This window comes from Neolamprologus multifasciatus, chromosome 15 (assembly GCF_963576455.1).
Source record: "Neolamprologus multifasciatus chromosome 15, fNeoMul1.2, whole genome shotgun sequence".
Lineage (NCBI taxonomy): Eukaryota > Metazoa > Chordata > Actinopteri > Cichliformes > Cichlidae > Neolamprologus > Neolamprologus multifasciatus.
In genome coordinates, this window is record NC_140453.1 from 17,689,200 (window position 1) to 17,713,623 (window position 24,424).

The 24,424-nt window shown below is 38.8% G+C and overlaps 1 protein-coding gene and 1 long non-coding RNA gene across 2 annotated transcripts in view; one reads left to right on the forward strand and one right to left on the reverse strand.

Moving 5' to 3' along the window:
- LOC146501882 (uncharacterized) overlaps nucleotides 1-24,424 on the reverse strand; it is a 230,233-nt gene that overhangs the window by 56,625 nt on the left and 149,184 nt on the right. The gene's annotated exons all lie outside the window — the stretch shown is intronic.
- Nucleotides 1,351-24,190, forward strand: nudt14 (nudix (nucleoside diphosphate linked moiety X)-type motif 14). The gene is made up of 5 exons (XM_085132636.1): nucleotides 1,351-1,531; nucleotides 12,252-12,295; nucleotides 18,131-18,195; nucleotides 19,652-19,943; nucleotides 22,202-24,190. Exons 1-5 carry the CDS (start codon nucleotides 1,451-1,453, stop codon nucleotides 22,449-22,451), a joined length of 732 nt encoding a protein of 243 aa, XP_084988762.1. The 5' UTR covers nucleotides 1,351-1,450; the 3' UTR covers nucleotides 22,452-24,190.

Here is a 24,424-nt window from a genome sequence, read left to right on the forward strand (position 1 = left end):
ACTGATCAGGGTTTTATGACAAGCTCAAACCTGTACAAGTAAAATTGTAGAAGACTTATAATAACATAGCCCATCTTCATATCTTATGGGTTTAATTCAAGTGCTCACATTTTACTCACATGTCAAAAGTTGCCAGCAGGTTTATTTACAGCAATAAATTGGTGTCTGTGTTACGATAATAGCACTCGGTCTCTTGTGATCTTTCATAGGATAAAGTAACTTTTATTTGTATGGCCCAATATCACAAGGCACAAGGCCTCAAGAGACTTTACAGAAATCTTTGCAGCATACAATACCCTCTGTGTTTACAGTCTTGATTTAGATAAGGAAAAATCCCCCAAGTAGCAAAAGAAAGAGAAAGGAAAAAAGTGTGTACAGTTGATGGACAGACATAAACAGTACTGTAATAGTTTGTCTTCCAGACACATATTGGCTACAGCTGCCTGTCTTAGAACATCTGCCAGTCAAAGTGGCCTCAAATCCATGACTGAGTAATGAAAAAGGAAAATTCACCCAGCACAGAGGAAAACTATCCACACAGATCAAAAGGCTGTTAACTTAACGCTGTTAACCTTGGGTTCTGTGCTGAATTGACCCAAGTGGTATTATTAGGTGGGATAAACAGTCAATATAGGGTAGAACCTCATGTTAGAACTGACTGGATTTAACATCCTGGATATGGTTGTCAGTGGTGATGTATGCATGGAGTTACAGAATGTACAAGGGTAGAACTGACTGGATTTAACATCCTGGATGCGATTGTCAGTGGTGATGTATGCATGGAGTTACAGAATGTACAAGTCAGGGTTAGGAGAACGGAAGAGTTTTTTGAGGTTTTTGTTACAGTAGCCTGTTTTGCAACGCAGTCAACTTGTGAGAGCCAACCAGTCAGAGAATACAGATTTTTCCCTAGCAATCAGATGCTGTTAGAACAGTCTCTAGGCCTGCGTGAGTGAAGCCTTAGATGGTTTGACTGCTGTAGCTGGCTTTGAAAACCTGACAACAACAGGCTGTTGCATTTTCATTGGTTTCAGTCATCAGCCACCACGTTTCCCTTTGCACAAAGTACATTGTCTTGCCATCTAACAGGTATCAGAAGATAGCTACATCCTTTATCCTAGTATTATGGGCAGCACTGGTGAGTCACGTGGAATGTATAGTGTGCAATATTGCATTGTCCTTGGCTCTTTAGGTTAATTTAGACTAATCATTTAAAGATAACTGGGGCTAAGATGATGCAACAAGATAAATCTGTTCTTTTCTTCATGTACATGTATTTATATTGTTATATAAATTAACGCCATTCATTTCACTCCCCCCCTTTGTTGTTCCCTTACTGCCAAGTCTCATGTCCTTTCCCGGCTTCCGTAGGCATTCCTTCACTGTCAGTTAGTGTGCGGGTGACAGACAACAGCGGTGAGCCTCCAAATCTAAGCTCCAAGTGTAAACTATGGAAGAGATTAACAACATTGAAGTGGTTCCGTGCACAGAGTCTGACTATCTAAAGCCGTTCAGGGTGCACTATAGCCAGGTGAGTTATTATTGAGTAATAACGGCTAGTAGATGCTGTTGGATGATGTAGGCTAACCCAACCCCCCCACCCCCATTCATTTTTTTTAGCATAACATGAAGGCTAAGCCGACCTTAAACACAATCACTGACAGCAAAAATTGGCATTACATGCATCACGACGACAAAAAGAGGTCTGTATTTGGTCTGGTTTGAAACGCAGTTACCTCTGTGTTTTACGAGACAGCTAAGCTAACAGGCAGCTATGAGCTACCATGCTAACGGTAGCCTGCTGCTACTGCAGAGGGTTTTTTTCATGGTTTTAACAGAGGCACATGCTTTATATTAGAGCGAGGAGATGTAGATGGCTCGAGTTAGTCTTTTTAACGTGAAAAGAGAGGGTGTTTTTCGCGCTATTTGCACTGTAAAGACAGGCGAGACTTGTTGATCTCAGCTGTCAAAGTGACCCAGTCTGGTGGGTCTAATAAGGTCGAAGGTTTTGAAAGTTCAGATGTGTAGAGAGCTAAGTTGCCCAGGCTTGTGTTTGAGCGACACTGAGTAGTTTTGCCTGTTCATATCCTTTCGGGATTGAAAGTGTCATGTGTGTGTTTGTGTTCTATTGACCTGCAAAAATGTGCAGATCATGGACAGAACATAGTGCAGAGAAACATGCACCTACCTCAGATCAGCATCACTCTTTTGCATTAAGTTTCAATTAAGAAAATATAACTATAAGTCTTTTTGTTAGTATCAACCTCATGCTCCTGTCTTAAATATAAACCATAGTAGATGTGCCTTTATATTCAAACGCTTTAGTTTAATAAGACTTACCCAGTCATTTTGAGTACCTATATTTGGTTTTTCAGTTATCAAGCAATTTGAGTCAGCATTATTAAAAGTTGCAGAGAGGAAAGGTTGAGATTGTTTGGAGGTGTGCAGAGGAGGGATAGTGAGGATATATCCAACAAAGGATGTTGAATATGGAGCTACTAGGTAAGAGGAAAAGAGGAAGACCACAGAAAAGGTCCATCAATATTGTGAAAGAGGACACGCAGAGGGTTGTACCAGGAGAAGATAGAAATGGGGGGCAGATGGTCTGCTGTAGTGGTACCTAATAGGAGCACTCGAAAGAAGAAAAGAAAGAAAATTGGACTCTTACTGACCATGCCCAATAAGTTCCCTTAGTGAGGATGAATAGTAAATAAGTCAATATATTTTTGCTAATGTGATTACTAATTCTGCTTGTAGGTATTTTTACGGACTCTCTTAGTGGCTCATCATCAATTTTAGGTGTGGAAAAAAATAAGCCTACTGAACTTTTTTAGAAGCACTGCAGTTGTTACTTTCACTGCACCTGAACACATGGGAAAAAACAGGAGAAAAAAAGTATTTGCAAAAGGAAAGTTACTCCTCTGAGTTTGATTGTTTTGAGAGATGTAGCGTACACTGATGAAATGAACTGATAAGCTTGTGAACTGGTTTTGATTCCCATCCCCAATAAAATTTGGTTTCTTTGTCAGTGCCATAATTAGGGGTGGGTTTTTATAATCGATTTATCGATTAAAATCGATTCTGGCTTGGATTACGTAAAATCGATTCATTAAAATCCTGAATCGATTTTTTAATATAAATTTATTTTGCCCGAAATGCCAGAATCTCAGGTGAAATCTCACAAAACTTCAACAACCACCAAACAGCTAAAACAGTAAATGAGAGCAGGAACACGGATTCTGCGCAAAGACTTAAACACACAGCGCAGCCCGCGGATCAGAATCAGATGTCGAATTTCTCACAGTCGGGGCTGAAAGCCGACAGCCCGCTGATTCTGATCTGTCGGCGGGTCCGCGCTTTGTGTTCACGCCCTTTATGCGCTGATTGTAAAGCTGTTAGTTTGATGTCTCTCCAAACAATATTGACCGAACCAGCAGCAAAAGAAGATCCAAACTATTCACTCTTACTTTTACTGTTTTGCTTCTACCATGATGCACAGCTCTCTCTCCCCTCTCTCTCTCTGTATGGTTTTCTGCATTATTCGCTTGCTTGTTACGCACAAGTCTACCTTTGTTTTTCAGCGCTATCGGCCGACTTTTTTTTTCTTTCCGTTTTATATACTTCCGAAAAGAAAACCTAATTTCTGCCGTTCAATGCTGAACAAATTTAAACTTTTTAAAATTATGCAAAATGCAAAATGCTTAGCCGTGTCTCTAATAAAACCGCTGTAACTTCAGAGGTAATGTTCATATGTTGATTAATGGTTTTCTTTCGTTTTTGATGTACTGCAGAATATTTTTATAAAATCCCAGGCCAGGAAAAATCACCTTCATGTGTTTCTGTGTTTTATCTTCAGCTATTTTGACACAAAGGCATCTGCTGTGACGCTCACACCTTTGATAAAGTCTTGCGTGTGTCAGCTTCCTTTTTATAGATACAAAAATATGTAAATGTACTAATCTGAATTATAATATTTCTGACTGTCAAAATTTCCCATATTCAAATCGAAGTGAATCGAATCGAATTAAATCGAATCGTGGATCGAATCGATTCTGGACCTTGTGAATCGGAATTGAATCATTCTAGAAATCAGTGACGATACCCAGCCCTAGCCATAATGATATTCACTATTTCTTCCTATCAGTTACAAATTATTCATTCAGTCATTCATTTAGTCACGCTGTGACTCAGATCATAGTGCCACAGTTATCTCACATTTTTCTGAATATGAATGCAATGCAGTTCAGTGAGGTTGAAATAGCGAGTGCTGATCTCCAAGTCACCTAAAAGAGGGGAAAAATGTGGGTGTTTATGCTCATGTTGATGGAATTCATTTTTTCTAACTAGACTTTGCTATTCCTAGTTAGCATTCAGGTGTAAATATGACTTAATCTTTTCAAACATGTCCTTGCTTTTGCAGCGCTTCTTGTGCAGAGTCAATTGTCTTGTAGGTCGATAATATTTATTATCCAAGGACATAGGTGTCTCAGGGGCTTGCGGGTGCAGTTTTAGTCACTATTCATCCATCCATGCCAGCATCTATCTATGATCTATCCACCTTTAGCTTCTTATCCAGGTGGTGGTAAAATAATTTAGGCAGTGCTGATTATCTCTGACCAAAATCTGATATTCATTCTCATCGTTTACCTCACTGCACTGCTTTATATATGCATCTTAAATATGAGAAGGTCTGGGCTTCCTAAAGTGTCCCCGCCAATGAACTTTGATTGACTTTTTTTAGGTTAGCCATTAATAATTTACTATAAAAATTGTCCTCACACTAAAAGCAAAGTGTGATGACTGTATCCCGATGGTCTCCTTGCAAAGTGAGAAGTGCTTCCTTACCCAAACACGGGCGGCAGTCCAGGATGAATTTATTTTTAGGTTTCAAAATATTTGTGCAGTTTCTCTGTTGCTGGGCTATGGATACATCTCCTGGTTGTGTAAAACCTGGATAGTGACTGTGGTGCTGAACTCATTCTTAAAACTTAGGAGCTGCTGAGTTACTTACACAGTAGATTATAAGAGCACGTTAATGACATCTGTTTCATGTAATTAGTACATGCCAAAAAAGACTCTTTTGTATATTTTGTTTGGGAAACAAATGGGAAAAAAGGGCTTTTAATTGGTATTTGAAGTGACAAAGTGGTTTACATGTATGGAAGCTACTTTTTTGTATTGTTGTTTTCAGTGTAATCCAAAAACTCAAGTACCATGGTACTCTTTTTGGGAGTTTGTCCCATTTGGGGCACACACCTGTGACAGCAGAGGGGGAAGGTTAAGCCTGTCAAGAGGATGGTGGAACGGCTAAAGACAGCAGATGGACAACAAAAGAGATGACGGGTGGACCCTCTGTGTTTCTCTCTCTGTCCTGCCTTCTCTTTCATTCTCATCATTTCTGCCGTGCACCTCAGGAGGGGCTGTTCAGAGACTCCCCACAAAGGCTTTTCAATCATGCCGAGGGAGCATCTCTCCCACAATCCTTTTATGTTCATCTGTACATCTTCAACTTTTCCTATTGGCCATTAACCGAAATCTACTCACACTCACAGCAACACACTCCAAAAGTACATAATGTCATGCATAAGAGGCTCTCTGCATCATTAGTGTTTATTGGTGTTTTGTGTCGCTGCTCTCGCCTCCTTCTCCAAAGCAGGTGATTGTGCTCTGTTGACTCTGGGAAACCCCTCTTATCTTTGTCGCCTCGTGCTGACAGCGAATCACGAGTTTGTGCTTAGAGCGAGATAATTACCTTCTATTTATTCATTATAATGATTTGAATTATTCATCTAGAATTATGTACCTTGTGCGTCTTTCAGCCAGTGAATGAATATGAGATCTTTATGATCTTGAAGCGCACATTTTCTTACGTGAATGGTTATTTATCTGCTCGTGCTTGAATCACAGCAGTTAACTGATTGCCATAGTGATTATCTGCTTATAAATAAGGGCACAGTTCCAGGAGGATATAATTATTAAAATTATTTGTTCACAACACAATAACAACATGGGTTATCACAGTTTAAACAGTCTAGATTTAATGAATAACGGTTCCATCAATTGTAATTATTTCAAATGTGATTTTACAGGTTTGCCATGAGATAAATGCGTTAAAGCAGCGGTCCCCAACTCCCGGGCCTCAGACCGGTACCGGTCCGTGAGTCGTTTGGTACCTGGCCGCAAGAGTTGAGGCTCAGGTGTCAAATGTATGGTTTTCAGGGTTTTTATCGGTTTTCAGCGTTATTTTGTTATCGTTTTTATTGTTAACTTGGTTTTCCTGGGTCTTTTCAGGTGTGTTATGAATAAATCTTCTTTTTTTTCGGTACCAGTACTAGTTTTATTTTGTTGTATTTATCCGTGACACCTTAAGGCCGGTCTGTGAAAATAATGTCGGGCATAAACCGGTCCGTGGCGCAAAAAAGGTTGGGGACCACTGCGTTAAAGTATTTGATTTCTTCGATACTCTACGAAACTTTTCTTTCACTGAAAACATTATGTCCAAAACATAAACACTATGTTATGTTCATTTAGACTCAATTTAGGCTAATGATGACAGAAGATAGAAAGTTGGTGCACTATGGTCAGTTTAGTTAATCCAGAGAGAGCATCTAGTTTTTGTTCCCCTGTGAATAAGTTCCAGAAACTAACTAAAATCCACCAGAGTTGTCAAAAAAATACATCAATACTGAAATATTAATCAGTACTAAAAATGTTACTATTGGATACTCAGTTGCAACAGTATTGATACCAACAGTGCTGTCTTGCCTCCTGCTGTTGGCATACAACTTCAAACAGTAGTGCTGGAGACAGACTGGCAGACAACCCTTCCTTCAGTAGCAGCTGAAGTAGTTGACATTCACAACACTTTATAAGGAATTTTGAGGGGTCAGTAAAGCTCCTGTTTCAAGAAGAATGACGTATTGTGCTTGCTTTATGGTACTACTTTTGTGTCTGGTGAGGCTTAGAGTTAGGAACACGGCGGTTGTGACTGCTTTAGCCTCCTGTCTGCTAAATCGTATCACTGACCTGGACTTCTCAACCATGTTCGTGGAATAATAATGTAATGGAAGTATCTAAATAAAATAATATGGCTCAGTGTGTGTATGGTACAGACCAGGCAGGAGGTTTGAAGTTCAGTTTGGTGAGGTTCATATTGATGGCACTGATGTATACTGGCCTTGATTTGAAGTTTATATACTCTCTGTGGATTTCACTGGAGGACACAGTCAGTTTGTACTTGGAAACTGCGTCCTTGAGAAGAAACTGCACATGCTGATTTTTTTCCCCCCTGCACGTGTAGATGCTTTTTGTCACTTTTAAAACACGGTTGACCGTTGTAATGATAGTCCTGCTGCCTTTGTCGAGACAGCAGGGTCAAACAGAGAGACTATAAATGAAACCAGGAAAAAAACTGGAGCGCGCATGATGAGACTCAAAGGGAGCTATTGTATTTGAGGATGGTAGTTAATTTTTTTTATTCTTGCTGCAGCTGTCTGCTTTATAGTCAGCATAGAAGGTGTGTGTGTGATGGTTATTAGACTTTAAGCACCTAAAAGATCAAGACCATACATCCCTCCCTACAACAGCCATTCACGTACGAGCCTGTCATTTCGGATGGCCAAAGCCAGAGGGACCACATTAATTTCAAGGTCCTGTGTAGCCTGCTTCTGCTTGCCTTGCTCTCTCTCTTTCTTTCTCTGCCTGTGTCTCTCTCTTTCCCCCCGTGGGCTAATCTCTCTGTTGTAATCCGTGTCGGCCATGATTCTCCATCTCCCCTGGGCCATTCAAGCTGTCCCCGCCTCCCCTCTCTCAGCAAGTGGCCTGAGTAATGAGGGGAACCCCGCCATCTGTGAGTGGTGACAGGAGACTAAAGAGGGAATGTGTGTGCGCTGACACATTCATGCAGTGCAGTTTTACCTTATGTAGTAGGTCACTGCTGGAAGATAATGTGTTGTATCTACAGTGTTTTTAACAGTAATCATGGCCAATTAATGGTGATGTACTGTAAACAAACCCTATTCGAGGTGTTTGCTAGTCTGTTTGTGGTGCTGTCTGAAATTGCTGACAACATTAAGGTATTTCTTTAATCTTGAAATCCAGATGACTTTTTGTTCTGTTTTGCTTTTTTAAATAGAAAGACCTTCTTGGATGTTATTTTTATCCTCACTGTTTCATAACCTTGAGTTTGTGTTGTTACCAGAAATGTCTGTATAGTAGTTGCAGTTTACTCTGAACTGATGGTGCACCTTTCCTGTACATTTCTTCTGCACTGAGCAATTTCAGAAGCTTGCTTAAATCAGTCTTTAGATGCATTATTGACCACCTAAGCATTTTTGACTCCTTTTAGCATTTGTTCCAAGAGATCTGAAGGTTTTCTTCTGAAGGTTCAGTCTCTGTCTTAAAATCTTGCTCAGATTCTTCTTGTTTTGTGTTTCTGTACCGGGAGGTTGACCAGGTTCTTCTGGGGGTTCTCGAGATTATTCAGCTGCCTTCACACAGAGGCTCTGGTCCTGTGAGAGGTCTTGTTTTTGTACTTGGCTGTAGGACCACTTTAACCATAACCTGCCGTAGCTGGAGGACTGGATTATAAAATGCCATATTATCTCAAAGTATAGCTCTATTGTATATTTTAATGTTTCTGCTGTACAGCAATGCAATGTATAGCCTCAGTTTGACAAAGGCTCAGTTCTGAACAACATGGATGGGTTTAGGGACCCTAGTGCATGCATTTGTAACCATTTACTTATGCAAATACCCTGCAATTTCCATGTAATAGGTTCAGTGATGGCAAAAATATTCAGCCTCAGCAGAGCATTTTCCAGAGCCAAGCATTTTTATAAAGCAACAAGCCACGAGACGTGCATCCCTACCTCAGTCATGACAAAATGATTTATCACACACTCCATCACCATACCAGCTTTGCTTTCATAAGGAGAAGTGAAAGGGCTTGGTTTTATATGATGGCATGTAAAACACATATACTAATTTCTGACATGGAAGGATTTTGTGAGTAATTACACCCGCAGCATGTCTGCAGTGTTTTAATCACATAATATCAGGCCTTTAATAATGGCTGAACATGAGATTATGTATGACTCTCATTGTTCTATCTTTTTTTCTTTTTTTATTTCAGTCAGTTAAAATGTATTGTTTGAATTTAATGGAGATCTGACAAAATAAATCTTCTTTTAATATTTTTTTTGTCACTGAAATTGGAGTAAAAAATGTATTTTTATTTACAGCTGCAATTTTGGAATAATTTATACAATTACATGAAGTTTAAAATGTAAAAGCTTTTCATTGTCAATTAATTAAGAAAGGAAAAAAAAACCTTTCAGAGGCTTCAGCCAATAAATAATTAGCATTTTTGAGTGACTTCGTTGCAATGACTTTTTCACTCTTTCATGACCTTTAGACAGGAATTCCTCTCTTATTTGACAAAGAAAATGTCTTCAGTTAATTACTGAGTGTTGCTATCTCAGCTTTAAAAGTAAAGTAAAGTATGCAGTAAAATTGCATATGTAAGTGGGCAGTCTTTTACTTGTGGAGCCAAATAAATGAACATAAATGTTTTATGCTTCCATTTCACACCAAATCAGGACAGTTAATGGTGCATGAACAGAATTATCCTGGCTTGGCTTCATGCTAAGGTCATGTGACTATGACCTCTTACATCATGCGTTGGATGGCGTGTTCTTGCAGTAGCTTGCATTTTGTTGATGTGCATTTTAGTTCCTTTGCTTAGACGCAGATTTACAGAGGGGATAGTCATGTAGTAACACAGCTATTGTACAGCGCAAATTATGATATTCACTTGTCTTCAAAATATTTATCAAGCAAAAGTAATCAACATAAGACAGAACGGTCTCCTAAAATGTGAGTTTTTTTGGTCTTGTAAATATCATAGTTTTGAGTCGTATGGCTATTTTGTTTGTTTGTTTGTTTTTTGGTGAAATCCGTGTACCTCTTTATGATTAATTATACCTGGTTAGTTCCAGCAATCACTTGCCATTCGGTGAAGGAATATATGTTTTATCTCAAGGGATTTGTAGTTCCCAGAGAGTCACTGACCAGTTTGTAGGATGGAGAGACTGGGATCTAAGGCATTGTTTTCATTCAGTCATCCATCTTTTTTCTTCCGCTTTATCCCATTTAGGGTCACAAGGAACACCCGGACAGGTCGCTATTTTATCACAGGGCTAACACAGACAGAGAACCACATGTGCTCACATTCATACCTATGGGCAATTTAGAATAACCAGTTAACCTAACCTCACTAACTGCATCTATTTGGAATATGGGAGGAAACCAGAGCACCCACAAAACATGCAAATTCTATACAGAAAGGCCCCAGCCATTTAGTTACTACGCTACAGATGAAACCCTGAATGAATGAATGAACTTTTTTAAAAAAAAGAAATGAGTAACTGATAATAAGGGTGCTAAATAAAGCCTCTTCCTTCCTTCCAAGCTTGCCGTGCTCATTTCTTTCTTCTTTTTTGGGGGGGCTGATTTTGTTTGTGGAACATGCTTTGAAAGGAAATTAACTTCCACACAATCAAGTAGTTGTGATTAAACTTTTCCCTTTCAGATAGAAATCTTTAAGTTCCATATTGCAGCTTTAACCACAAATCATGTTGCTACAACAGCAGTTATGTTGTCTGATTGAATCAGTGAAATTAGCCGTACCACCTCCCTTTTTCTTGGGTGGTACTGAAAACAGCTCACTAACACACCGTGTGTTGTAGCTGGGATAAGCCTGTTCTAGTAAAAGTGTCATCCCTGCGTTTGAAAGAGCTCGTAGGTGGAGAGGAGGTGCAGCCTAAATTTGAATCAAGGCCATATTTCTTCAGGCATAGAAAATGTAGGCCAACTTTACCGTATTTAAACAGTACTGGATGCAGAGATAGGAATATGCTAGGTTAATGTGGTTATTTCACACAGGGAGAGCTTGTTGATGGTACACGAACCAATTATTTAAATGACAAGTAAGAAGTCAACCTTTGGCAGCAATGATGGCCTCAGGTCTTCTTGGTAATGATCCTATAAGCTTGGCACACCTTTTCTTTAGAAGTTACTCCTGCTTTTTCAGCTGTTTCCGGAAAACAGACGAAAAAACGTTGTTTTCCATTACTCGTGTAATTGTAGCTTTGATGAATGTTATTTTTATCTGCCCGACTTATTCTTCAGTGCCACTGTATTGGCTGAGTAAATGCTGGAAATAGACAAACATTTTGGTATTATTTCACCTTGAGTATTGTAACATTAGGTCATGCTAGCTTTATACTGGCCTTGCTGTATGTAGAAAGCAGGTTGACCTTGAGCCTTATCCTGACATTTTGACACAGGTGATTTATCCATGTAGCTAAATGTAGCTTTAGGAATTCAGTTGATTGAAGCAATGACATGTATGCTAAATGCTAAAAGAAGTGGACATGCCAGTTTTTATATTTTCAAAAAGCAGCAAAGCTTAGAGCATGTAGCTTTCCATTGAACAAATTTGGCTTTATACATTTCGGAACAAACTCCAAATACCTTTTCCAGCCATTTTTACTGAAAATAATTTAAAAGAAAGGAAACCAAACTTTCAGGCTGTTAGCTCATCATTTTACAGATGAGAGTCACATGCCAGACAATGCATGTGTCACAAGCTATAAATTGAAGCCCTGTGATTTCTGGAATATCTTTGTCTGTCTTTTGTGTGGGTAACACACTTCCTTTGCAGCTTGATCATAATTATACAGATGGAAATTTACTGAAAGAGTGAAGCTGCATGTTATGTCAATGTGCTGATGTGTCCACAGGGCTTTCAAACACAACAACTTCTGTCACTTAAGTGTTTTATTGTTTAGTTATCATGAATCTCTCTCTGCAATTGCGAGGCAATTGCAAGGCATAAAAAGAAAACACGTTTTTCGTGGTGCTTTTCTTTTGCTTTGCATCTGCAGATGTTTTTATTGGGTGTGCTTTTTTTCAATAAGACAACATTAATTGTGCGGCAGTTGTTACTCTCAAATATTCTTGTTAACCAAATGAGAGGGGATTTGATATCTTGTCATGCAAATCATATGAAATAAAACAGGTTATAATACACTGATTGCAAACTGTAGGCACTCTTTATCTTTTTAAACACTTTGATTGACGCAGCTGGAACCCAGCAGTGTTTGAGAATTGCTATGAGATCATACTTTTTTTATTTATGGTGTTTTATTAAAAAGTCATTGGTGTTTTATCATCTTATTTCTACGCAGAATGGCACAAAGAAATCGTGGGACTTCATGCGGACCCATGACAGGTAAAAAACACTTTCAATTTACTTTTACTGCTCCTGTCCTTTACTTGCATGTATATTTACTCAATACATCTTATTGGCAAACTAAATGGCTAATAAATAATACCAGACTACACAGAAGAGGTAAGAAAACATTAATGTAGCCTGAAATGAGACCTTGACACACAGCATTGTTATTGTTGAGAAACTGTATAACATACATGTTTATGTCAGGAGAGGTTATTCAATCTCGAGAGCTTGTTTTAAACATAAAGCTGTGCTCAGAAGTTTTCTCATTATTGGCAGTTTTTTTCCATTTGTCGATAATGGCTCTCACTGTGGTTTGCTTGAGTCCCAAAGCCTTAAAAATGGCTTTGTAATCCTTTCCAGACTGATAGATGTCAATGACTTTGTTTCTTACTGGTTCTCAGGTTTCTTTAGATCATGACAAGATTTGTTGCTTTATAAGAATTCATAATTTCACAAGTTGGAGCAATAACATTTTTAACGTCAGTGGGATAGTGAAGTGAAGTTTAATGTTAGATTGCTTTATTCATTCCAAAACCTGTTTTGATGTGTGTTTAGCATCATTCCAGTTGTGTGCAAGTTTTAGTTGTCTAACTGTTGAGTAAAGCTTTAAGAATTTGGAGGTAGTTCTTGTTTTTGATTATTCCATTCACTTATGCAGTGTACCATTACTAGAGGCAGTAAAACAACCTCAGAGCAAGATGCTACCACCACCATGCTTGGCAGTCAGTCCAGTGTACTTAAGTTTAAAAGCCTTTAGTCCTCCAGACATACCTCTTGTCATTCTGGCTATGTAAAACGGCAGTTTCCGGACCATGGTAGGCTTAAGCCTTATTGGTTCCTAGATTGCTCCTGAACATCCAAACCAATTTCCTCTCATCTGACTTCTCTGGTATTTTTACACCACAATGATCTGGTTTCTCTTAAAAATGCATTGTATTTGGAGGATCGTCAACCTTAACACACCTTGTTTTGAAGATAGCAGTGCCATGCAATTCTACAGGGAAAGTGGCAATAAATGTCTGAACTTTAGTGGGGCTCTGTAAGAGAAATATCACACATTTGCGTCAAAGCCGTAATTCCAACTCTCAGTCTGCCATAATGCCCTGAGGTAAGTCTCGGGTTATTTCAGCCCCATTTTGTTCTACTAATGACCCCAAAGAGAAATTCTTCTGAAAAATAGTGCCACAGAGGGAAGAAGCAGTTAACCCAAACCTTCTCTACCCCATGTGGATATTGCGAAACGGGTTAATCCCCGTGGGGCATGTATCAAATAGACCCTGGATTGTTTTGCATTTTTGTGCAAGTGTGCATAGCATTTTCTTCTGAGCAGGATGTTGTCTTTCAGAAGAACTAGTCAAAGATTTGAAAGACAGATTTTTTTTTTTTTTATCAAAGGCAACATTAGACTAGAAGAGACTGTAGTCAGAATGGTATGAGATACATTATTGAATACATTTTTTTCAGCTTGTTTCTAAAATTCTTATGAAGATGAGTTTGTGGCGACGTGCACAGTTATTCATCTGCTTCATAAGCATGCACATTTACCAAGATTTGTGTTATTTGATAAGTGGCCTCCTGGGGAAATTACAGTAGTTAATAGAAATTTCATGTACCAAAATTATTAAAAGGTCTTTACCTGACAGTACTGCATAAATAAATACAATTAAACTGTAAGGTTAACTGATAACCTGGGTTTTCATGATATTTCATGATATTTCATGGTGTATCTGGTTCAAAGTCTTTCCTTTTAGCTTCTTCTGAAGGATCCCAAGGGTTTTCCCTCACTATGTGGATTATCCACCTATTCACATGTATTCTACATGTTATGGATTCATCTTCTTGTTGGACAGGCCTCACCTCTTAAGGCCTGTCAATATTTAAATATTGTGAATGGTTGGTTGCTACTGGACATTCCAGGCTCTATTTGCCTTGTTAAACCTTTAATGTATTTGCCACCCATGTGTTTTTCAATCGACTGCTGCATATCCTTTGCTCTCATTGCTAGTCACTTCGATTGCTCTAAGATGGGAAAAATTTACCTCTGTACCTGCCCATATCATTTTGCCCGGGGGTTATTTCTCCCGTTGTCACTTGAAATTGCTCAATGTAATTGATATTCTATGGGCTCTGATTGCCACACAACTGCTAATAGATCCGTGTGTGGATATTGCCTTAGATATAGTACTTAACTCTGCACAAGGGGAACAATTTACTCTCAGTGTAAATACGACAGTTGACTGTAAAATGTTCAGCGGCTTTTGACTTAGAGGTGCAGATCCTCAATCCAGGAGCTAAGGATTCTGGAAGTACATGCTTCATTAGCTGCCACTTATCTAGAGAAAGTGCTTACTTTGTTTGCACAAGCAGGGTTTGACCTGAAAACTACAAAAACACATGAAACTGAATTGCTCTTTCATGGGCCTTTCAGACACAACAGCACAAATTACTTTATAGGTGAGTCATGGATGACAACAAACTCTGCAACATTTTTAACAGAATTAGCAATACCACTAGGGTAATAAAGTATCTGAAGAGTATATAGTTTTACCTCTTTAACTTATTTAAGAAACTGCTATTTCTATAGAGCTTGGGGAGCGTTTTAACTGAAGTTTGCATATTGCCTTCTGAGAAAAGCTACCTGACTGTAAAATCACACTTGACTGCGTGGAAATGGTTTTCCAAACAAGACAAACATAAAAACTACACTCTAAACTATAATTTAGATCATTCATACTTATGGGACATCAGCTTCATGTCCTTCTTTGCCTGATAGGATGTCATGTTTTTATATATGTGTATTAAGATGCTTGCTGATAAACCTTTGGAAATAGGTGGTTTCTCATTGCAGAGGTGCCATTCTTATTGGTTTGTAGTCCTTGTTTATAACAGAAAGCTTCACATAATGAGTCTGAGAATAAAAGACGCCCAGAGGCAACAGAAAAGCAAAGATAAAAATAAAATTATTACTGTGTTAAACCCTTGTTTGTTGTTTGTTCTAATGCATTTTAGCTTGCTGTAAGTTTTATTAGTTCGTAATGTGGCTCTGTTTATATCAATAAAGAATTTGCATCTTATAATTCATTAAAAAAAAAGCATTTAACATTTAAAAAATGTAATATTACGACACTTGACTCATTTAAACCAAAGCTGGTAAATTAAAGAAGGGATGTGGTTATGTCCTTGGCTCCGATCTGACAGCAGAAGATGGATTGTGTAGCCTTTAACACATTTTTTTTTCTAGTGGGACTTGAGCCAAATAATAATAATATCCTTAAACCATAAGCTTTCTACCAGTAGTCACCTTAGTCCTGCGTCTCATACGTCTGCCTTAACCCAGATTTCCCGCTGTTCAGCCAGATGCCCCAGAGAGAAAGCTTAACCGTGCATGAAAAGTCCTGAGTGTCTGTTTAGCCTGCTTCTTGGTTTAACTGTTAGAGCTCTTTTTTTCACCAGGAAGCAGTAGAAGAGCAGTAATGGTGTGTAACAGCACTATAAGACCATGACTTGCCACAAGGGACAGCTCCAATGCCTCAGGCCTGTGACCCACTTTTTGTCCACATCCTCCTCACTTGTGTCTTGTGAGGTGATATTGCCCTACAGCGCAGTCTTCTCGTGTATATCTGTAATCAGCTTCAGCAATATCAGTGTGAAAAAGAAGCTCTAGAAAGATGCAAGGGAGGAGGTGAAAATGGCTGTTCTGTGTTCTCAAGGTGAGAGCAAACAATGGAGTATGGCGAAAGGAGCTGAATAGATAAGTCACAGAGTTTGCTCACTGGATCCAGATATGAATCAAAGGCTTTTTAATCAGTAACAGAAAGACAGTTGACCTTTTTCTGAAGCTGTTTTCAGGGCCATGAGATGGTATACTTTATGCAAATTTATAAGGATCCCCACAGTTAATTCCAGCTTTGATTTTAACTTGTTATTGCTGGAAGTGCAAGTCCAATTCTGCAATTTTGAACACAAAAGTGTTTTGAAAAAGGACCCAACAAAGCAGCGAGCATGTTTGAATTTGTAAAAATGGCAAACAGTTAATGGCTGTCATAGTTTACAGGCCTACTTGCTGCTACATTTATTACCTGGTGTAGTCTCCTTTACCTTTTTTATTAGCTTTAAGTATGCACAGTAGAGGTGTTTTTAATGACTTTTTAATCTGTGTGTGCTATGATCTGTGTTTGTACCAATCAAAGTGAGGTCTGTAGTTACTTTTCCTTTGATTTAATGCACACTGTAGGGACTAGACATTTGTTTTCACTGAAGGTTAAATGAGGTAGTGGATTCAATAAAATAAACTACAGAGGGAACGATCCCGTTTTTAAGAAGGATTAACCAGTCAGCTGACATTACACGTTTGAAAAGGCAAAACTGAAAATCTAAAACGCAAACAGACATTAACCAAGTATCAGCCCAGGGGTTGCAGCTAGGTGTTGTACCAGCAAACTCTTGGTTCCTTCTTTCCATGGGAAAGACAGGGCAGGGCTTCCTGCCGCCTCAGACGCATCCGCTTTCCCAACACAAACCCCAGGCCTCAAGTCGCCACAAACGGCAACAGTCAGACTCTCACACACATACACACAAACACACTCGAGCGGTGACCCACCTGTGCCTATAGAGCTCTTTGGGTGCCAGTGGCGAAGCATATCATGCTGACCTTCCTTCTATTTTATCTCCATATCCTGCTTGTTAAGAGTCATTGTGAATATCAGCAGTGAAGCAAGACTCTTATTTTTGAAAAGTGTTCATTTTGGCATACCATTTTATTTTTAGTGGCATGTTATTTTTAGGTCTTTGTAACAGGAAATGTCTAATACAAAGGTTAAGTCAGGGGTATGATGGTTCCGTTTGTTTGTAGGTTATGATTTTTGTTAAACACTGAGATGTGTGTCTCCCTGAATGGCACAGAACTACGTAACATTTTGTATATTTCAGTTTCTTTTCCCCAACTTTCTTTTTAATGTTAGTAAGGGTGGATTTTCTTAACATGGACGTCTCAGGCAGATGGCTTCTTTTTTTTTTTTTGCACAGAAGCCCCACACACCTGCTTTTCACATCTTCTATTTGTGAAGGGTAACCAATTGGACCAAGGTTTATTTAAATGGAGAGTCTCTGAAACAACTCGTTTCAGACAGAGGATGAACCGAAGGACTAAGACCCAGTAGACGATTAACCAGGATTAATTATGAACTGCAGAATCAAGTAAAACTACTGAGTGGATGAAACTAAGTGGATGAACATTATAACGGAAACCAGACACAATGAAACACAGGTATGATTGTTTAGCCTTAGTCACACAGACATAGTGACGAGAAGCCCCCCCCCCCCTCCCCCCCACAAGTAGCATCTTGCATTAAGTTTAAAGTCACGACATTGCCTGTGTCGTGCAACAGCTGTGTTGTCACTATTTATGGTGACTTTATATTGGTTTTGGAGAATGTGCCAGGTAAAGAAATTTGGTAGAGTTGTAGTTTTTACCAGGCGGTCTTCTGTTTTCAGGAAGTATCTCTGAGCTCCTGTGCCATGCTGTATGAGCCAGGTTAAAAAAAAGTCTAGCAGTTGTGATCTTACTTTTGGTTGTCAACTGGCAAAAACCAGCGTTTGGACCCGACGCTTGACCACCTTTATACATGAATCCAGGGTTCTTTGACTTGTGCATGTTTTAGACTGGTGATTCCATCACAAGGGATTTAAAAATTGGTTCACCACTGACTTATTGCTCTCTTGAACTTGACGTCACTGCACCAGTGATGTGTCATTTTGGCAGGTAGAAAACATGTTCTTTGAGAATATTTTGTTTAACTCTGCCTTTCTCCCACACCCCAATGTCTGCAGTGTATCTGTGCTGATCTTCAACACCACCTCACACTGTTTTGTCCTCGTCAAACAGTTCCGTCCAGGTAAGTTTAGGCACACCAAAAACACTGCAGTAGGGCTGCCACAAACGATTATTTTGATAGTCGACTAGTCACCGATTATTTTTGCGATTAGTCGACTAATCAGATCATGCATCCATTGGACGTAAAACATATAGATTATTGCACCAGCAGCATCTGCTCTTATATAACTATCATTAGCTTACAGCTGTGTTTAAGGTATGTGCTAACTAAAAATAAAGACAAGTTGATGGTTTATTCAATTTTAATGAAATTTGCAGATTGTTTCAGTGAAGTTTAATAAACTCCTTGCTATCTAAAATATAACAGGACACTCGAGCATCTCACAGTTCTGATAATCAGTTGTCTGCTTGACGTTTGTTCAGCTGTGTAAAAACTATAACTTTAATCTCAGCCAAACCGATTTTCTCAGGAACAAATAAAATACTAAACAAAAGCCAAACAATAACATTTTTAAGTTATCTAAGTGACTTATATATGTTTAACCTGAGTAGCGAAAGACGGCGGTGGGTTTGAAAACAATTTGCCTGGAGTCCGGTGTTCTCACGGGCTCTAGTGAGCCTTGCCCCGGCTAGCTATCGAGCTAGTGGGTAACAGACGTCTCCGAAAACGTCGGAGCGCTTTTAAAAATATGTGGTGTCTTGATAAACTGAGCAGATATTTGAGGTTTACACAGTTACATTCTCACCTGAAAATATGTTAAACGTTTATTTTGTGACCCAGAAAGAATAATAAGAGTAATATTAAAACTAACTAGCTGCCGCCATTGTTGTAAACTGAGCTGGGCTGCGCTATGAATTCTGGGACACAGCTTCTTCTTCTTCAGGGTTTAACGGCAGCTGGCATCCTTGTACATGCAGTGCTGCCATCTTCTGTTTTAGTCCGTTATTACACTCTTAAATCCTACTTATTCCTGCGTCTTTTGGGATCTTACAAAGCTTCAAACAATGCGTCGACTATTAAATCAGTCGTCGACAATTTTGATAGTCGACGTAATCCTGACTAGTCGACTAATCGTGGCAGCCCTACACTGCAGTACAGTTTATTCAATTTCATTATGTTCACCAATCTAGATTAAGTTTGGTATACATCCTATGGACATCCTGTGCATACTTTTTATTCAAATGAATGGAAGCAACAATACAGACTCATAAATAGACTGCAGGAGGTCCCATTACAATGCAGCCTAGCCTCCTTTGTTAGTAGTCACCAGAGACTTTTCCACATTGGCGTTTATTAAATTCAAGGACACCTGGGCACTGATTTATTTGTTTTGTCCGTTTGTTTTGCCATTTTTTTAAGTATTTATCTGCAGTGCAAAATGAGATTTTATTTTAAACATTGAGCTCAATTTATCAGACAATAAATGTTTAAAGATTGAAAAGTAGCCATTGCAGTTAAAATTAGCTTTTTTTTACCCGAGTGTATTGGCATTTTCTTCCATTTCTCCCACCATCAGCTGTATACATGTGTGAATGGGAAAAAGCCAAGACGCAGCCACCAAAGTCTGCTGAAAAAACCGAGGAGGGTGCTACAGAAGCCGCGACGGAGTCTCAGGAGGGCCAGTCAGCCTCAGAAGGGGAGAGCTCTTCTCAGTGGCTGCCTGCCTCTGCGGGGGTCACCTATGAGCTCTGCGCTGGCCTGGTGGACAAACCTAACCTCTCTCTGGAGGAGATCGCCCGCCAGGAGATGCTGGAAGAATGTGGCTACGATGTGCCAGCTTCCAAGCTGAAGAAGATTACTTCTTACAGGTTAGTTTTTTGGGTTTATTGTGCATAATTCCAAAATAATTTACAGCTGATGGTTAGTGTTAGGAGCACTTGGTCAAGGTCTTTTGTCAAGTGTCTATCAACTCAAATCACAGGAAAGTCTCAGTGCAATGTTTTTCATTATCTTATGTATCTTATCTACTTTAGTCACTCTCACTGGATTTCTTGTCCCTTAACAATTAATTTCCTATTGTCCTATTTTGTTATAATTTCCTTTAATTATACATTCTGAACTTCCTTGTGCAGCATTTACTAGGAAATAACCTACATTTGCAGTGTTTAAAACTTAAATGATATATACTGTAGATTATTGGAGCACACACACAAAAACTCCTGTCTGTTGGAAAGGCTTTGGAAAGCTTTATGGATGGATTTTAAAAGGTGCCAGACTGAAAGTGCATATTAGTCAAATCATGTGTACAATTTTCCTGTGTGATGATCTGCCAGTGAATAGGAAAACCAGTGTTCCCCTTATCCTGAGCACTGGGAGTGATATAAAGTAGTTTTCAAGTGAGTTCTCAAAATTCACTTGGAAAATAAAGTAAGAAGACTTAAATAAGACTTAAATAACCAGGCAAATATTATAACTTTTTGCCATTTTACTCTTTCAGCTAATAGGTACAGCCATTGAAAATGAGCTTAGTCTATAAAAGCTGTCATTGTTGGATTGGTATATGACTGTTATTAACCTCTGATATGTAGACAGGGCTAATATATCAGACAATATTAGCTGACATATCTGTATCTGCTTTTATAACGGACAATAAATAAAAATGTAAAAACTTAAAGACGAGAAAGGAGGAACACCCTTCACAGCCATGCTAGTGGTGTTGATGTTACATAGTTTATCCACCAGAGGGCACTCTACAACATTCCTGTTGGCAATACTTGTTTGGAAACGCAACAACTATCTCATCCGAGAGTTGGGCAGAGCGTAAACAATTAGTCCATCACTAGTTATGACACTAAAATAAGATTATTTTTAAACTGCATTATCATAATATTTTAGACTCATAAATACACATAACCAATCCATTTATGCTTCGTGTGTCTTGAAAAGGCTATGTCGTATTTTTTTCAAATCACTAAATATCGGTATCGATATGGGTCTTAAAAATCCTATATCGGTCTGGCTTTAAGTCGGATCATTCTTTGCTCTATATATGAATGTTTTTTTCTGTGATTTGGTGCTCTTTCACTAGTTTAGTCTGTAAAGGTGAAAATAATGCCTGACAATTACCCTTACAGTGGTTTAATAGTGCATTAACACTGTTTGGCAGTAGCTCAGAAGAGCACCTACTGATCAGAAGGTTGGTGGTTTGATCCCTGATTGCTCCAGTCTGCATGCCCAAATATCTTTGGGCAGGATACCAACCCCAAGTTGCTCTCCAATTTATTCACAATCCAGTGGATGCACAATCTGATGCTTCCATTGGATTGTGAATGTTAGAAACGCATAGAAAAATTGCTCTTATGAATGGGTGAATGATGCATGTTGAATAAAGCGCTTTGAGTGGTCAAATAGAGAGATTTATAAGAACATTACTTAACATTCTTTGTGACAGTGCAGGGTTTTTTGTATGGTTTGTTTGTTTTTTGTTTGTTTTTTTTTTTGGGGGGGGGGGGGGGGGGTTCGAGGAAGTTCTGAAATTATAAACTACAAGTGCACAATTTATATAAGTGACCTGGAAATAAGCATTAGGCAAGTCATCCATCTTTGTCAATGTATTATTAGCTGAGTAGAGCTTGAAGCGGCAGTGAAAAGGCCCAGGAGACGAACAGTCCCACATTAGACAGCAGCAGCTGGACAGCTTTGAGTGATGACTCTCATAAGGACGCTTTTGATATAACTTGCACACCACCTCCAGCTCTGTTGGTGTTGTCTATGACCATTGTTGTGTGTAGGCTGCTTCCATTATACAGACTGGGATCATCTTAACCCTCATAACACCTATGAGGGTGTTTCTGACAGAAGTACTCAGTATACTGAAGCTCTCTGCTAATAGCAGGCAACCTGAGGGCACTGTCGCCTGCAGCAGAGATTTAATATTTTATTGAAATGCTAAAGAATTTATTGTTTTTACACCATATGTTTTTTTTTTTTTATTATTTGTTGAGTTCTTTGTTTTGGTCTCTAAGAGTGTTGTGTTGATACTGAAGCACCAGCACAAGACACTCATCCCTGTTTAAAAATGAAAGAAGATGTCCTTTTAGATTTTTTATTTTTGTCTCTCCTCCAGGTCGGGTGTAGGTGTAACCGGTTCCAAGCAGACCATGTTTTACGCTGAGGTGTCCGATGACAACTGCGTCAGCCCAGGTGGAGGTGAGCCAAAGGAGGGAGAGCTTATCGAGGTGGTCAAAGTCCCGCTGCACGAGGCCATGACGTTTGCTTACGACGAGCGTATACCCAAAACCATGGGCGTCATTTTTAGTTTCATCTGGTTCCATAATAACATGTCTCCTAAGTACAAGATCTCCACCAATGTGTAACTAGTATTAAAATAAGCCCTCTTTCTACAATTTATTCCAGATTAAATCAAACACTGGCCCAGCACACTTACTCCTCCCCTTAAGGCTCTTCATCCTGTATTGCCTTTTTGCTTATTGGTACATGATGAAGGGTGGGCCCCTTGTCTTGTTGCCAGCTGGTATCTTTAAGGTTTGTCCTATTAGCTTTTTTAAAAAAAACAATTGTTTTACGTGGTCCTAGCGTTTTTCCTAAATACAAATATGCCATAGCTGGTTGTCACTGGCACTTTTTCTCTTCTTTTTATACGTAAATCATTCATTTACTGTGCCATTTGTTATCAGTGGCTGCATATCACAGATTTCATTTGCCTGCCCTTAATTAAAGGAATACTCCACTGTTTTTTAAAATTTATTTTAATGCAGATATTAAATATTATCTACATGTTAGTGTTTTTAAAATCAAAATTTGGTCTTTAATGTTCTTTAAACTTGTATTCTCCATTGCTAGTTGCTTTAGTAAAGAGAATTTAAAGCTCCAGTATATATGATTTCATAATACTATAACAATGTTGTATTTTCTATTATTATGTGGAAATGCCTCAAAACCAGATTGGAGGCCACTGAAAACCACTGTTTGACTAAATTAAACCCAGTTTCAAAATTATTTGTGGTCAATGCACTGTATTTCCGTTTTCACACATTTTCGCACATGATGAGAAGGCTTGCAAGTGAAAACATTCCTCTTTCTCACCTCTGCTACATTAAACGCGGCTGTCAGTATTCATGATTAACCTCTAATGTGCCGCTGGTTACCTTCAGTTTGCCAGCGTTTCCACTGAAATCTTGAAAGCATTTTTGCTTTCCTGAAAAAGTCTGACTGTGACAATGCAAAGCACATATACAGTATCTACTTTTTGCACTGTTTATAATGTAAAGATAGATAGAGAGATAGATGAGGTTACAAAAAACAGTGCAGTATTCCTTTAATCCATGATCCAGTAATGCAAAAACTATACTAGTCAATCATGGGGCCTTGTAATGATTGGGGTATTCAGGGATGCCCCATTTTAAGTTCTGAATCATAGCCTTCAAGCAATACTTACCTAAGTACTCCAGGCTGAACAATCGTAGTATCACTGAAATCAGCCCTTATCCTTTTCATCAAATTCTTCGTGAAGTCAAACCAGTTAACATTAGCAAACACTTACCTCTGCGCAGAGGGCCTCAGTTTAATTAACTCAATTGCGCTGAAGCACGATCCTGATTAAAAACAGCCTATTTGTAGTTGGAGACACTTAAATCCACTTCTGGTGACATCTTCACACTGACATGTTACAGGCGTTTTCAAGCCTGTAGCACATCAGTGGAGTCTCAGACAAACAACAGTTTGTTTCGTTTTTTATTTTGTATGTTTGTTTTTTAGAGTTTTGGAGGAGCTCAAATGTATACTGTTGCGGACATGATGTCTTAAGGCAGTAGCCTCTATTTTTCTGTTTTTTAGATTGTTTATTTTTTGCACACAACATCAAAGTTACATTATGAACCCATAAATCACATCAATATTAATTAGAAAAATGTTCAGAAAATGTAACCCATGTGAAAGTCTGATTTTTATAATAATTCATTTGCAAAACTCACATGCTGAAAACCATTAATGCACAAACCTTCTCTGTCTCTTATTGTATGCTTCTGTACACTACATGCAATTCACACTGAGTACCTGCTGTAAACATAAAATGTATTAAAAGTTGATTGGAGAATGCTTTTCAGTTGTCACTTATAGGACTAGAGACTAGTCACCAAACTGTGTATTCCCTGACCAGTTGGTGAGTGATTCCTCGATGTTGTTGCCTTTTTTGTGATTGCTTTCATCGCTAGCAAATTGTTGCAGTCGCCCTTAGTTTTCAGACAGTTTAAGACACAGAGATGAAAACACTAATTGACCACCAAGAATCTGAGAAAGAAAAAGTGGACTACATCCTGGACACTGGGAG

Excerpts from the sequence above, each read along its gene's own strand:
- nudt14 (XM_085132636.1), top strand. The coding sequence starts at position 1,451 with ATGGAAGAGATTAACAACATTGAAGTGGTTCCGTGCACAGAGTCTGAC. Across the intron at positions 12,296-18,130 it reads TTCATGCGGACCCATGACAG|TGTATCTGTGCTGATCTTCA; the intron begins GTAAAAAACACT and ends CAATGTCTGCAG. Across the intron at positions 18,196-19,651 it reads CGTCAAACAGTTCCGTCCAG|CTGTATACATGTGTGAATGG; the intron begins GTAAGTTTAGGC and ends TCCCACCATCAG.